The 12903-nt window shown below is 50.8% G+C and overlaps 1 protein-coding gene across 4 annotated transcripts in view; it reads right to left on the bottom strand.

The window, feature by feature from the left end:
- Igdcc4 (immunoglobulin superfamily DCC subclass member 4) overlaps positions 1-12903 on the bottom strand; it is a 37250-nt gene continuing 24347 nt past the window's right edge. Inside the window, exons 10-20 of one of the 4 annotated variants that reach the window (XM_029482077.1) lie at positions 11477-11650; positions 9703-9939; positions 9526-9627; positions 7637-7820; positions 6908-7035; positions 6597-6767; positions 6313-6450; positions 4856-4961; positions 4123-4372; positions 3389-3553; positions 1-2912 (exon numbers count right to left, since the gene is read on the bottom strand). In XM_029482077.1, coding sequence (XP_029337937.1) covers positions 2496-2912; positions 3389-3553; positions 4123-4372; positions 4856-4961; positions 6313-6450; positions 6597-6767; positions 6908-7035; positions 7637-7820; positions 9526-9627; positions 9703-9939; positions 11477-11650 — 2072 coding nt within the window. In that variant the 3' untranslated portion in view covers positions 1-2495. The remainder of the gene's footprint in view (positions 2913-3388; positions 3554-4122; positions 4373-4855; positions 4962-6312; positions 6451-6596; positions 6768-6907; positions 7036-7636; positions 7821-9525; positions 9628-9702; positions 9940-11476; positions 11651-12903) is intronic. The other 3 variants (XM_021172526.2, XM_029482078.1, XM_021172527.2) reach the window with 3 other exon arrangements.

Raw genomic sequence — 12903 nt, 5'->3', positions numbered from 1 at the left:
AAAATAGTTTATTAATTCTTTACAGGGACAGATACATGATCAACACCTTAGTGTAACAATAAAGAATATCATATTTGTAAGGAGGAAGCATGATGCTGGAAAGTGCAATTAAATAACCCAGCACAAACTAAGCACAGGTAAACGAGTGAGCATGTAAGTATCGCATACACTTGTCATGCTTCGAGAAAAGAAATTTTTAAATGAGACTCCAAAGAACTTAAGGCATCCATGGCAAACGACAAAGGGACTAATGCCCTGTAAAAGGCCAACAGACTTTCCTAATAAGACCTGCTGCTACAAAGTCACAAAGCTAACACTCCCCAGTTACTCAGAACCCAAATCATATATAATGCTAGTGAGTTCTGGCTACTTTCTTATCAACTGTGAGTTATAGGCAGATACCAGATTTATTACTTATTTGCTTTTGAGAAACAATTTTCCACCCAGCCTAATGGGTTATAAATTGTCTCATTTGCAGCTATTTAATTTAAACCAGAACCTCAGTGCTTGTTAAACAAGAACATGAGGAATGACTATGTGGTGTGATGCTAAGAGCCTACTGTTAAAACGGTTATTTCATTCAAGGCAAGGGGGGAAAAATCTAACCAGGAAAACAAAATGAGGCTCTTGACCTTCAGAGCAATGAAGAAACATACGGTGGTGTTGGCCGTGGCCACTTTGAATGCTATAGAAGTCGTTCAAGTGACAATCCTGTCTTTAATGAGATACGAAGCCAGCATTAATAATCTTTAGTGTTATCATAGGCTGGCTGAAGAGGGGAGGAGAAGGAAATGTGGGTGGGGTCAGGCATGAGTGACACACGAGGCTAATAAACACAGACGCTTTCAGAAGCTGCAACTCCACTGAAAGACATAAAATAAAATAAAATAAAATAAAATAAAATAAAATAAAGGGAAAATAGACTGGTTATTTCTAATTTGGCCCAGAAGCCAGAGTTAACGCTTGATGTGCCAGCCAGTTAAAACAGAAAGGTGTGCAGCAAGAGCACAGATGCCGCTGGATCTGACAATTCTGGGACATGGCTGAGGTGAGAAACCAGAGAGATGGCATGGCTTTTGTGACTCAGGAAATACCAGTCAGGCTTGGCCCTTCGTGGTAAGATGATTTTGGGATTCAGTGTAAAGAAAGATAAAATAAAATGAGCCAGCCGCCCTTTTCCTATGCAAAGACTTCCCTTACAGCATCTTGGAGGAAACTCTTTGCTACTCTGAATCCAGGTTCAGGGCTCCAGGGTCAGGGAACTGAGCCATGGCAGCCCCAGTAGCTCCCCTCTCCTCACCCCTTCAGTTTCAGCCAGGACTGCACTTCAAAAGCACACACCCATCTCTGTGTGCAGATGGGTGGCAGCCATTTCTTTTTCAGCCTCTTGGTTTCACTCCCTATCCCTTCTTGGGGGTCCCCCGTGCAGCCTGGACTCATCTCTTCCATAGAAAACCTTCTCATCTCAATACCAAGGGGAGGGCAGCCAGGCAAGCCACACGGTCTTTTCCAGATCTACTTGGAGTGGGTCATCTGCCCAGGAAGGCGGTTGGCAGGGGAGCTGTGGGAACCCAGGGGTCACACTATGGTCTGAAGCAGACATGAGGTAGTCATGTTGTTAGGAAAGGGTGCATAGGTTGAACTCAGGGACGAGAAACACACGACAGAAAGACAAGCGTGGCAGACAGAAATGAAAACAGCAGTGAGGAAATCAGGGGCATCATGGGAAAGAGAAGGGCCCCAGGATAAGCGAGCAAGATGACATGAGACAGATCACCAGAACAAATGAAGGAAGGGGCAGAGAGGGACAGGGGGCGAAAGAAGATTTCCCAAACCAGGCACTTCCCAGTTTACAAAATTAGGTACAGAGATGCTCAAAGGAGAGGGGAGCTGAGCTGGGTTCACCCAGCCATCTGGACCTTTAGGAGGCCAGGGGGATGAGAGCCATGCTGTGGTAGGCTGCGGTGTCGTAGGCCCATGGAGTTGACTGGCACTCCCCGCTCAGCACAGCTGACAGAAGAGGGGCTGGCGCTGTCTTTGTAGACACAGCACTGGAGACACTCTCAGAGTGTAATAAAAGGCTAGGTGACAAGGCTAAAAGCTCAAAGAGCTGGCACTGATCACTGTTATACCATCCTGCCACAGAGGGTCAATTAGGCCACAGTGACTGCTACATAGGGAGAGGTTTCCTAGCTCAACCAGCACACACACACACACACACACACACACACACACACACACANAACCAGCACACACACACACACACACACACACACACACACACACACACATACACACACACACACACACACATGTCCATCACACGGAGCTGTGTCTCAAGTCCCTCCTGTATGTGATGCAGAATATGGGGGAGAGTAAAGTTCTCCCCCACCCCAGCCAAAGGATCCTAAGAGGCTCCAAGGACTTGTGGATATCTCTAGTACACACATGTGTAGCCATGCATGGCATGTCCCTGAGCCATATCTGCCTTCTGCTCAGGGGACCTGAGCAGAGGAGACAGGGGCCCTGGGAAGGCTTGGGCTGACTGTTAGAGGACACAGGGCTTTGGGCTGGCAGCTTTTCCCAGGGGCCTCCTCTATAGCAGTGCTGGGCTGGAGGTCTGAGCAGGAGCAGGAGGCACTGGCTGCTTCTGGCAAGCAGGTGAGCCTCTCTGGCCCACTGGTTGCTGGTTGGCACCCTCCCAGCTCCCTGCCCAACCAGTCTGCTCCTTGAGACAGATCCACAGCTCCAGAGGTGGAAGGCAGAGTCTCTGCAGGCAGTGGTTCCTCCGGCTCCAGGTCTTGGAGGTGGAGGTCAGGACATCCTTTGGATGCACCGAAGTCAGAGTGGACAATGACCTCAGCTTCCACCTGATTCCTGCAGGCTGGGGACGGCTTCTTTCTCCCGTTGCTCTGGCAGAGTGGAGAACGAAAGGCTAGGTGAGCACCACTGAGAATGGTCTTCAGAAAAATGACCAACATATTGGGGGACGGGGGGAGAGGCTGACTCCCCATTAGATGATACAAGCACTGTTCCACCCGAGAAGAGGCAATGCTCAGGCTCCGGCAGAGACGAGAAATGCAGAATGTTACACGTTTGCCCTCACTCAGGCTACCAGAAAGTACTAGACCCAGAACCTCCACGAAGAGCAGGAGGCGTTGGCCATATCTGAGGGGCTAAGGCCACCTTCAGATACTCTGTAAGTCTACTGTGAGTCACTTAGGACCAGGTAAAGAGGGAGTGCTCCACACTGGCTTCCTGTCACCCACTCCCCTTTGGAAGCTACAAGGTCTTTCAAATACACTTCTGTCCCTGGAAGTGCATGGGGGCCTTTCCCTCCTGCCTCTCCATCCTGCCTCTCCCTTCCTCTCAAACAGCACCAACCAACCTTTATGGCGTCATACACCAGGGCTTGCAGCAGCAGTGTCTGCCCGGTTCCCGCTGGAGGCAGCAGAGCACGGGTCAGAGCCGGCCTTGGACCACTACCCTGGGGCAGCTCACAGCCTGCCCAGGAGCCTGCCCAGTTTGGTCCCCCTGCCTGAGCCCAGGAGATCTGCAGAGAAGGAAGAAGACAGTATGGGCATGCAGGGTCCAGACATGTGGACCCCTGTTATCTCCAGATAACACTAAACTCCACACTAAAGCCCCACCCCGGGGCAGAGGTGAGAACTGAGGTAGGGAGAATGGGAAGGGCGGACCCATAAGCCTAACAACAGTTGATGTGCAAAATCTGAAGCTCCCAAGCTTGCTGGACTGTTTCTTATTGCAGAGGAAAGTGGAGAGATGGGAAGACTGACTGTCCACTTGGTCAGGGTGTGCCCTCGGAGCACCTGGTATATGGGGTTTCACCTTATCCTGGGGCCAGCCCTACTTGGCCACAGCAAAAGCGACCAGCCTCTTTTCTCCATATTCGGTAAGTGAAGAGAGGTATGGGTGCTCTCGCAAACACAGCTCTGGGATCCTGCCAGGTTATATGGACAGGCTTTCTCTGTATGGCTCAGTGCCTCTGTGTGTGTGTGTGTGTGTGTGTGTGTGTGTGTGTGTGTGCATCTCACCGTCAGAAATTGTGCTCTGGTGCCCCCTGGTGTCTGATTTGGGAATGGGTTCGTGTGAGTCCCTGACCTGAAGAGACTCCAGTGTCACCTTTCTCTTGGAGTGGCCCCGGCAATCTGAAACACTGCCACCCATAAGGCTGTGTACTTCAGCCTTGTCTTCCACATCTGAGGGTGGTGGGGACCAATCCTGGGGACGGGGATGCACGAGGGACTCCAACTCATGGGCAGCAGGGACACTGGGGGGCCCGAGCCGAGCTCTTGTGTAGAGTGCTGGGTTTCCTGGGGTGCCTGAGGAGGACAATCCGGGGAGGGCTTCCCTGTGATCAACAGAACAAAGGTATGGGTCAGACAAGAGTGGATTTGATTTCCTGGTGTGATGCAATCAACCAGAAAGGAAGGAATACAAGTCCACTCGGCCCGACCCCTCAGATGGCACCCTTCCTTGTATGGCGAGATGGACCTTTTCCATCCAAGCCATGAGGGAAGCCCACAGGTAGCTCAGCCCGCTGTTACTGAGGTGGGGAGTCCTGGGGCTTCCCTAAGTTTATTCTACATTCTCATGAGAACAACGCCTCAATCCTTCATCTCAGAATCCTAATAAATAAATTATCGACTTGTTTTGTGCTACTGAGGATGACGCCCAGGGCCTCACATGGGGGCACATGTAGCACTGAACTTCACTCCACCTCCACAGCCCTATCTATACTGGGGCTTCAGGGGCAGCAGGGAAGGACACCCTCCTTTGTCCACTCTGCAGCCCGTCCTGGTAACTCAGTGGTCTCAGTGGTTCCCTGGTTCACCTGTGGGAGCTTCGTCGTAGGCCAGCACACATGCAGGCCAGGAGGCAGAGAAGGCCCAGGCAGACACCCACGATGATGCCCGTGACGGCGTGCACATCCAAGGAGTCTGCGGGGGAGAACAGTGTAATTCCAGGTCAGTAGGAAGCAGTGCTTATAAACCAGGGAGGAGATCAAAGGTGTGCACCACCACACCTGGTTTGGAAGCTCACTCCCTTCTGATTGGAATAGAGAGAGCCATGGGGCGGCCATACTGGGCATCATCTGAGTCCACCACGGTCTTCCCTGCTGTACAGAACCTGCCACTCCTCACAAAACTGGACTCTATAGAATCAGCTTTTCAGTGAAGTAGGTTTCCTCCTGGCAACAAGGGCTCTCATGGTGTATATATGTATAACCAAGGTGGGCTCTAGGTGCACACATGTGTGTGTCATGTCTGTATATGTTCACATAAGGGCATGTATATGTAGTGTGGAGATCAGAGGTCTATATCATGTGACTTCCCCAATCCCTCTCAGCCCCAGAGATATCCTGTCTCTGCGTCCTCAGCAAGGATTACAGCAGCCACAGCCAAGTTTTACAGTGTGTGTGTGTGTGTGTGTGTGTGTGTGCGTGTGTGTGTGTGTGTGTGCATTTGGACTCAGGGCCTCTGCTTGTGGACGTTGTACATCGTGGTGCGCACTAGGCTCCGCACCACGATGTACAACGTCCACAAGCAGCAGCAGCCACAGCCAAGTTTTACAGTGTGTGTGTGTGTGTGTGTGTGTGTGTGCATTTGGACTCAGGGCCTCATGCTCCTCAGTCCTATGTGTGGCTAATGCCCCACTGGCTCATCTTCACATCTTCAATAATTTACAATAAGGAGCCCTGGGATCTCATTTTGTATCTTTTTTTTTTTTTTTTTTTTAAGATTTTTTTATTTATTATATGTAAGTACACTGTAGCTGTCTTCAGACGCTCCAGAAGAGGGCACCAGATCTCATTACGGATGGTTGTGAGCCACCATGTGGTTGCTGGGATTTGAACTCTGGACCTTTGGAAGAGCAGTCGGGTGCTCTTACCCACTGAGCCATCTCACCAGCCCTCATTTTGTATCTTAATTGAGTCCTGTGAGTGTCTATCCAGCCTGCTGACCACTTCTTCACAGAACTCAGGAGCTCACCCAACCCTCCAGGCAAAGCAAGATCCCCACAAAACCAACTCTCTGGTGTCCTCTGACCTTCGCATATGCACTGTGCCAAACACACACACATACACACATGCACACAGAATAAAATAATAAAAGATCCCTCAAAGCTATGACAGTCCCTCTATCAAGCTGTCACTGCTTCTCCATCCCCCACACCTTAGGGTTCCAAAGTAAAGAAAATGTAATTTCCAGGAGGCAGGGCCTTGGGAGCCAATCCAGGGGTCTTGGGGCCTCCAGTTGTCCCAAGGGCCTTTTCCCTCCTGCCTGGTACCTGAGAATGTCTCTTGTAGAGTAATCACATCCTGCAAGCGGGAAAAGGGCCCAGGCCCCACCTCTGTGCGGGCTCCCATCTTGAAGAAATACCGAGTGTCACTCTCTAGGCCATGGACCTCTGCACTGAAGATGTTTCCTGTGGTGGGAAGTGGGAGGAGACAGGGTGGCAGGAGGCCAAAGCACCACGGGCAAATCACCTTTGCACCCAGACAGTAGCTTCAGCCTCCAATCCCAGAGACCCTTGGAACAAAAGGGCAAGGAGGCAGGGGTGGGCGCCCTTACCCTCTGTGGTGAGCAGTGTCCACTGGTGTTCGGGCTGGGTGTGGTTGTTGCTGTAGAGAATTAGATACTCCACAATCTCACCATTGGGCTCCGTGGGGGGACACCAGTGTAACCGGACAGTGGATGGTGTCAGGGGGCTCAGGCGCAGGTCAGAAGGAGGTGTTGAAGGCCCTGCAGCACAGGGGAAGGGGTGAAGAGTCAGAGACACAGCCCCAACTAAGGGTTAGGGGATGAGGGCACAGCCTTCTCTTCTTCCTTCCTTGGACCCAGCAAATGGTGGCACAGGTGGGGAGCGGGCAGTGGATACTCACGATCAGGCAGGGTGGAGCGTTCTACGACGGAGCCAAAGGGCCCATCCATATCCACTCCATGGGACTGTACCGCAAACTCGTACTTGGTAAATGGTTTCAGACCGCCAATGAGAATGTCTTCTCCAGAGCTTCCAGGAGAAGGGATAGGACTAGTGCCCTCAGACAGGCCTCAAGCCAGGCAGAACCCCAGACAGAAGCCCCTGCCTCCAGCCAGGCCCCACCCTGGAGGGAGCTGCTTGTTGGGCCCACAACCTCCCCTCCCACACACAGCCAGGCAAACCACAGAAAGGCCAGACATATGTTATTCCATGTCTAATCTCCAAAGCAGACCCTTCTCTCCTCTGGGGCGCCTTCCTGAATTAATCTAAGTTATTCTGCACCTGGGGGACCAAGCGCTTCTGAAGTATCTATCCTCAGCTTAGTTTATCCCTCTGTTGGCTTTCACAGGGCATCTTCCCAATCAGAACAGCAGCTCCTTAAGCTATCTTCCGAATGATGGGCCAGCAGGGTGCCAGCCAACGGATGGAAGCCTCTAGTCTTGCATCTACTCTCACCAAAGGCTGACAACACATTCTGCCATTGAGGAATGGGGGAATCCCATCCCTCATTATTACCCCCCAGGTCAGCAGTCATGGAAAAGACATCTGTGTAGATCCTGGGTGTGGCCTCACCACAGCTGAACCCGCTAGTCTACCACCCCAGCCACCCCACCCCCACCCCCACTGATACCTGGTATAGTAGGTGACCAGGGAGGCATTCCTGAGCCCCCAGGGGCCGAAGCGTACAGTGTAGTTAACAATCTTGACAGTGGTAAAGTCTGGCTTCTTCCACCGAAGCCAAATGGAAGTGGAGCTGTTTGACTCTGCGTGGACATGGGCAGGAGGCAGCGGTGGCCCCCTCTGGATAGGCAGGTCTAGAGGGGGAAACCCAAGTGTGGAGAGAGTGGGCAGACGTACACGGTCTCAGTAGGTTTCATTTGGCCTTTCCCCCTCTTACTTTTGAGGCAGAATCTCATTATGTAGTAGCCTAGGCTAGCCTGTAATTCTCCATCCTTGTGCCTCTGGTCCTTTAGCACAGGGGTTACAGCTGTGTGATACCACAGCTGGCACCAGGCCTCTCTTGTGATCCTGTGAGTTGGGTGACATTATTCCTACTGCAACTGAGGCTCCCAAGAATGGAAGTGATTTTTTTTTTTTTTTTTTTTGCTTAGGTCACACATAGAGTGACTTTGACACATCCCATGGCTGATGAGAATGTGACAGAGAAAGCATGCCCTGGCTCTGGAGCCAGGCTCCATTGCTGCCACTTCCTAGCTATGTGTGTGGCTTTAGAGAAGTTGTTTAACCTCTCTGTGCCATCATTTTCTATTCTTATAAGGATCTGACAACAGTGCCTACATCTTGACATCTTTCTTCTTTTCTTTATATTTACTTCTTTAAAATATTTAAAATTCTGGGGGCTGGAGAGATGGCTCAGCGGTTAAGCACTGACTGCTCTTCCAGAGGTCCTGAGTTCAATTCCCAGCAACCACATGGTGGCTCACAATCATCTATAATGGGATCTGATGACCTCTTCTGCTGTGTCTGAAGACAGCAACAGTGACAGTGTACTCACACATATAAATACATACATCTTTAAAAAATATTTAAAATTCTTAACTCCTGCATCTTCTCAGTCACACATTTATTGTGTGGACGGGAGGGAGGGAGCGTGCTGCTGTGTGCATGTGGGGGAGCAGAGGACAATTTGGGGGGGGAGGGCCAGAAACCAAGCTTAGGTCATGTGGCTTGTAGCAATCACCTTCCCTGCTGAACCATGTCACTGTCCCCTCATGAGCGTTCTTAGGAGGCTGAGTTAGTTAAAGCTTACAAAGCAGGCAGGACTGTGGGACAGTGTATACTACTTGGTGATGACAAATGTTTATTAGATAAGCATAAAATAAGCTCCAAGAGAGCAGATACCTTGCTCATGTTGTTCATTACTAAGTTTCTAGAACAGAGCTGGCATGTGGTAGATACTTAGGTAAAATATTTGCTCAATGAAAAAAACTGAACTAGCTGGAATTAGAACCCAGGTTTCTTGACTTCTGACTGTCAGGCTGGGTCGTCAGGGTGACAAACCACTGTGTTGTGCCTGCCCCTGCTTAAGAATTATGGGATGGGGCTGGAGAGATGGCTCAGTGGTTGAGAGCAGTGACTGCTTTTCTAGAGGTCTGGAGTTCAATTCCCAGAAGCCACAACCATCTGTAATGGGATCTGGTGCCCTCTTCTGGTGTGTCTGAAGACAACTACAGTGTACTCATATTCATAAAATAAGTAAGTAAATCTTAAAAAAAAAAAATTATGGGATAATCTGATGGACCACGTGGTATACGTGGATGTGATCTAAAAAGCTGTTTAAAGGTTAACGCTTGAGCCAGGAATCACGCATCGGACACGGAGTTTCTCTTTCCAATCTTTCCGTTTGCTCTGCTTAGCTTGACAATGAGGGGCATGTCTACAGCAGGAGGATTTCTGCCCAGGAGGGTGGGCCGGGTGGCTGTGGCATGCACACCGCTTGCTGGCTGATAAAGAAAAAGGAAAAGAAGGCTCCAAGACCCTCTCCCGCCTCCCCCTCACCTGGTGTGGGCGCCTTCTCTGTCTTGCCCTTCCACACAGCAGCGTAGCCGTCCTCGTGTTTGTTGAAAGCTACGAGCTTCACCTCGTACAGCCTGCCAGGGACTGGGGAAAGGCCCTGAGCGTCACTCTTCGTGTGCTTACCTTGCCCATGACCCTCCCAAGCCCAAGCCTACTCACCTAACTGGGTCAGTTCATACTGCTTCACTTTCTTCTTCAGCCGCACGGGCCCGACGTCCCAAGCCTGATCTCCACGACCCCCTGGGGGGCGGTCACCATCTGCCTCCTCCTCTGTTCCCACCTCTCGCCAGTAGAGTTTGTATCCAGAGATCTGGGTGGGGTGAGGGGGCGGCTGCCATGACACCACCAGGGACTCCATCTTTGCCCTCACCTTCAATTCTGCAGGGGCAAAGGGAACTGGGGGGCAGAGGAAGATGATGGGGACAAAGGGAAGAGAATGAGGAGTGAAGTGGTCAGGGAGGTGAGCCGGTGCAGGGCAGGGGCGGAGCACAGCATAGAGCTGTGCCTGGGCTTTCCCTACTGCTCCACTCTGCCACCTCCCGGTGGGTTTGAGCTCTTCATGTTAGCTGCGCAGGAGCGTCTGCCGGGTGCGCACACGAGACAGCAGGGGGCGTTTCTGCGCAGGCCCGCGGTCAGGGAGCAGAGGGGTTTCTGCGCAGGCCCGCGGTCAGGGTCTCTTGAAAGAGTTAGTATGGTCAAGGGTCTGCTGAGATCATGTGGGAGATTTGGGAACATCAACACGATGAGCAACACTCGGAGCCCAAGAGTAGAGGGTTGGCTGTATGTCAGACCCCATTTCAAACATTTTGTATATGTATTTTTAAAATTTTAAAGTATTTATTTAATTTATGTGCGTGCTTGTGGCGGTCAGAGACCGCAAGCTGTAGATTCACTCATCATATAAATTCTGGGGAGACATTGGGAGTCAGATCCCCAGAAAATGGAGCAAGCCCCTTTATTAGCTGGGCTATCTTGGCAACCTTTGTATATTTCTACTTCTTTTTCTTTTTCTTTTTTCGAGACAGGGTTTCTCTGTGTAGCCCTGGCTGTCCTGGAATTCACTTTGTAGACCAGGCTGGCCTGGAACTCAGAAATCTGCCTGCCTCTGCCTCCCGGGTGCTGGGATCAAAGGCGTGCGTGTGCCACCACGCCCAGCCCATTCTTATAATTCTATAATCCATCTTTTTTTTTTTTTAAAGCTATAGCTTGTCTAATGTCTTAATATGGTAGCTGACTTTGTAGTCTTTTTTTTCTTTTCTGGTTTTTTGAGACAGGGTTTCTCTGTGTAACCTTGGTGTAGACCAGGCTGTCTTCAAATTCAGAAATCTGCCTGCCTCTACCTCTCGAGTGCTGGGATTAAAGGCATGAGACTCCACTAGCACCTGCCTGAAGACTTTGTAGCCATTTAACCACTCTACTGTTTGGGCCTCTTGGCAAAGCCAGCTATCTTTTAATGGGTCCCTTCCTTTCTTTGATACAGAGTTTCATACCTCCTAGGCTGGTCCCCAACTCACTAGGTAGGTGAGGCAGACCTTGAACTGCCAGGATCAGAGGCATGCTGGGTTTATGTGGTCCTGGGGATTGAATTTAGTGCTTTGTACATGCTAGGCAAGCACTCTGCCAAAAGAGCCGTGGTCTCAACCCAAGGAGCGCCTGTTCTATGCCGACCACTCTGTGTATAATTACAATGACTAGTCCTGCTATCATCCTTGGTAGTACCGAAGCTCTAGAGATGCCAGTGGCTTGTCAAAGTCACAGAGTGAACAAGGAGATATTTGAGCCCAGCCCTTCACTCCTACACCCAGGCCTTCCGGGTGCATCAAGTATGTGTGTGTGTGTGTGGGGGGGGGCAATAACAGGCAACAACAGGGGCAATATCCAAGGCCACAGAGCACCTGTCCCCACTGTCCAGTCTGCCCGTGTAGCTCCATACCATGGCTCTGGTTGTGCACACCAGGTGTCCTGTGCTGCATCCACTGAGAAGGGACTCCATAGCCAGCCCCAGTGCCAGCTGAAATCCGGACTCGGTACACTTTGTTTGGCTGAAGTGAGTTTAACGTAAGTTGTGTCTCATTTCCGGGCACCTCGGTGGAGAAAACCTGATCTTCTGGGACAAAAAGGATAGATTGCTGGGTGTCCTTCATTGGGGGACCATCAATCTCTAAATTTACCACATTGACTTTTCCATTTCAGGTCCCCAGGGTCCTCTGGGCACTGACCCCTCAGCACGAAGGTAGGTTTCATGCCTCCAGGTTGACCCTGGGCTTCTACCTATCGATGCTGAAGCCCATTGGCCTCCATTACACATGGAGAAACCAAGGCATGCACTTTTCCTCCCTGTGAACCAACAGCAACAGCCAGTACACACCTCTTGCACAGGCTTGATGGCTGGCTAAGGACACTAAGCAGTCCCTGGTGTCAGGAGCCCTGACTGCTGTCTCCCGTCAGCTTCCTGCCTCTCTCTTTAGCTTTACCCTGACCCTCACCACTTTTCTTTTCCTCACTCTCCATTCCTTTCCCAACCACATCACCTCCCCCAGACCAGCATCATCTCCCCAGTAGGAGCAACCCATGTCTCATGTGCACTCCTGCAGCCTCCCACCTCTTCTCTGGTGTGTAAACCAGAAGGTTTCTGGGGCTGGAGAGATGGCTCAATTGTTAGGAGCACTGACTGCTCTTCCAGAGGTCCTGAGTTCAATTCCCAGCAACCACACTGTGGCTCACAACCATCTGTACTGGGATCTGATTCCCTTTTCTGGCATACAGGTGGGCGTGCAGATAGAGAACCCATATACATAAAATAAATAAATACATCTTAAAAAAAAACCAAACACAAAAACCTAGAAGGGTTCCAAGGATCCACTAGGTAAATTGCTCCCTTCACAGAAAGGAAACTGAGTCCAAGGTTCCATTGATTATCCTCCTTCTCTGTGCGCAGGCTACTGACCCTCTTTGCCTTCCCTTTTCCTCGACTGCCCCGAAACCCTGTGTTCGTGTGTGTCCATGAGCGTGAGTGTTCACCTGTGTGCAGGTACACGTGTGTACACACACATGTGGAGGTCAGATGACAACAGAGGTTGTCATTTCTCTGGTATTGTCCACCTTCTCTTCTGCACAGGGACTCTCGCTGGTCTGGAACTCACTGGTTTAGCCCAGTGAGCTCAAGGTGTCCCCCTGTCTCCACCTCCCCTGCCCTGGGATTACAAGCAGGCACCTACCACTGTGCCAGGCTTTTTTTTTTTTTTTTTTAAACATGAAGTCTGAGATTGAACTCAGGCCTTTGGGCTTGCACACATACTTTACATATTGGGCTATCTAGTCTCCCAATGCTCTTTTCCAGAGCTTTCTCATCCCATGCCC

Source organism: Mus caroli, chromosome 9 (assembly GCF_900094665.2).
Source record: "Mus caroli chromosome 9, CAROLI_EIJ_v1.1, whole genome shotgun sequence".
NCBI lineage: Eukaryota > Metazoa > Chordata > Mammalia > Rodentia > Muridae > Mus > Mus caroli.
Note: the sequence above shows the minus strand (reverse complement) of the source record. Positions and strands in the feature narration are given on the sequence as shown.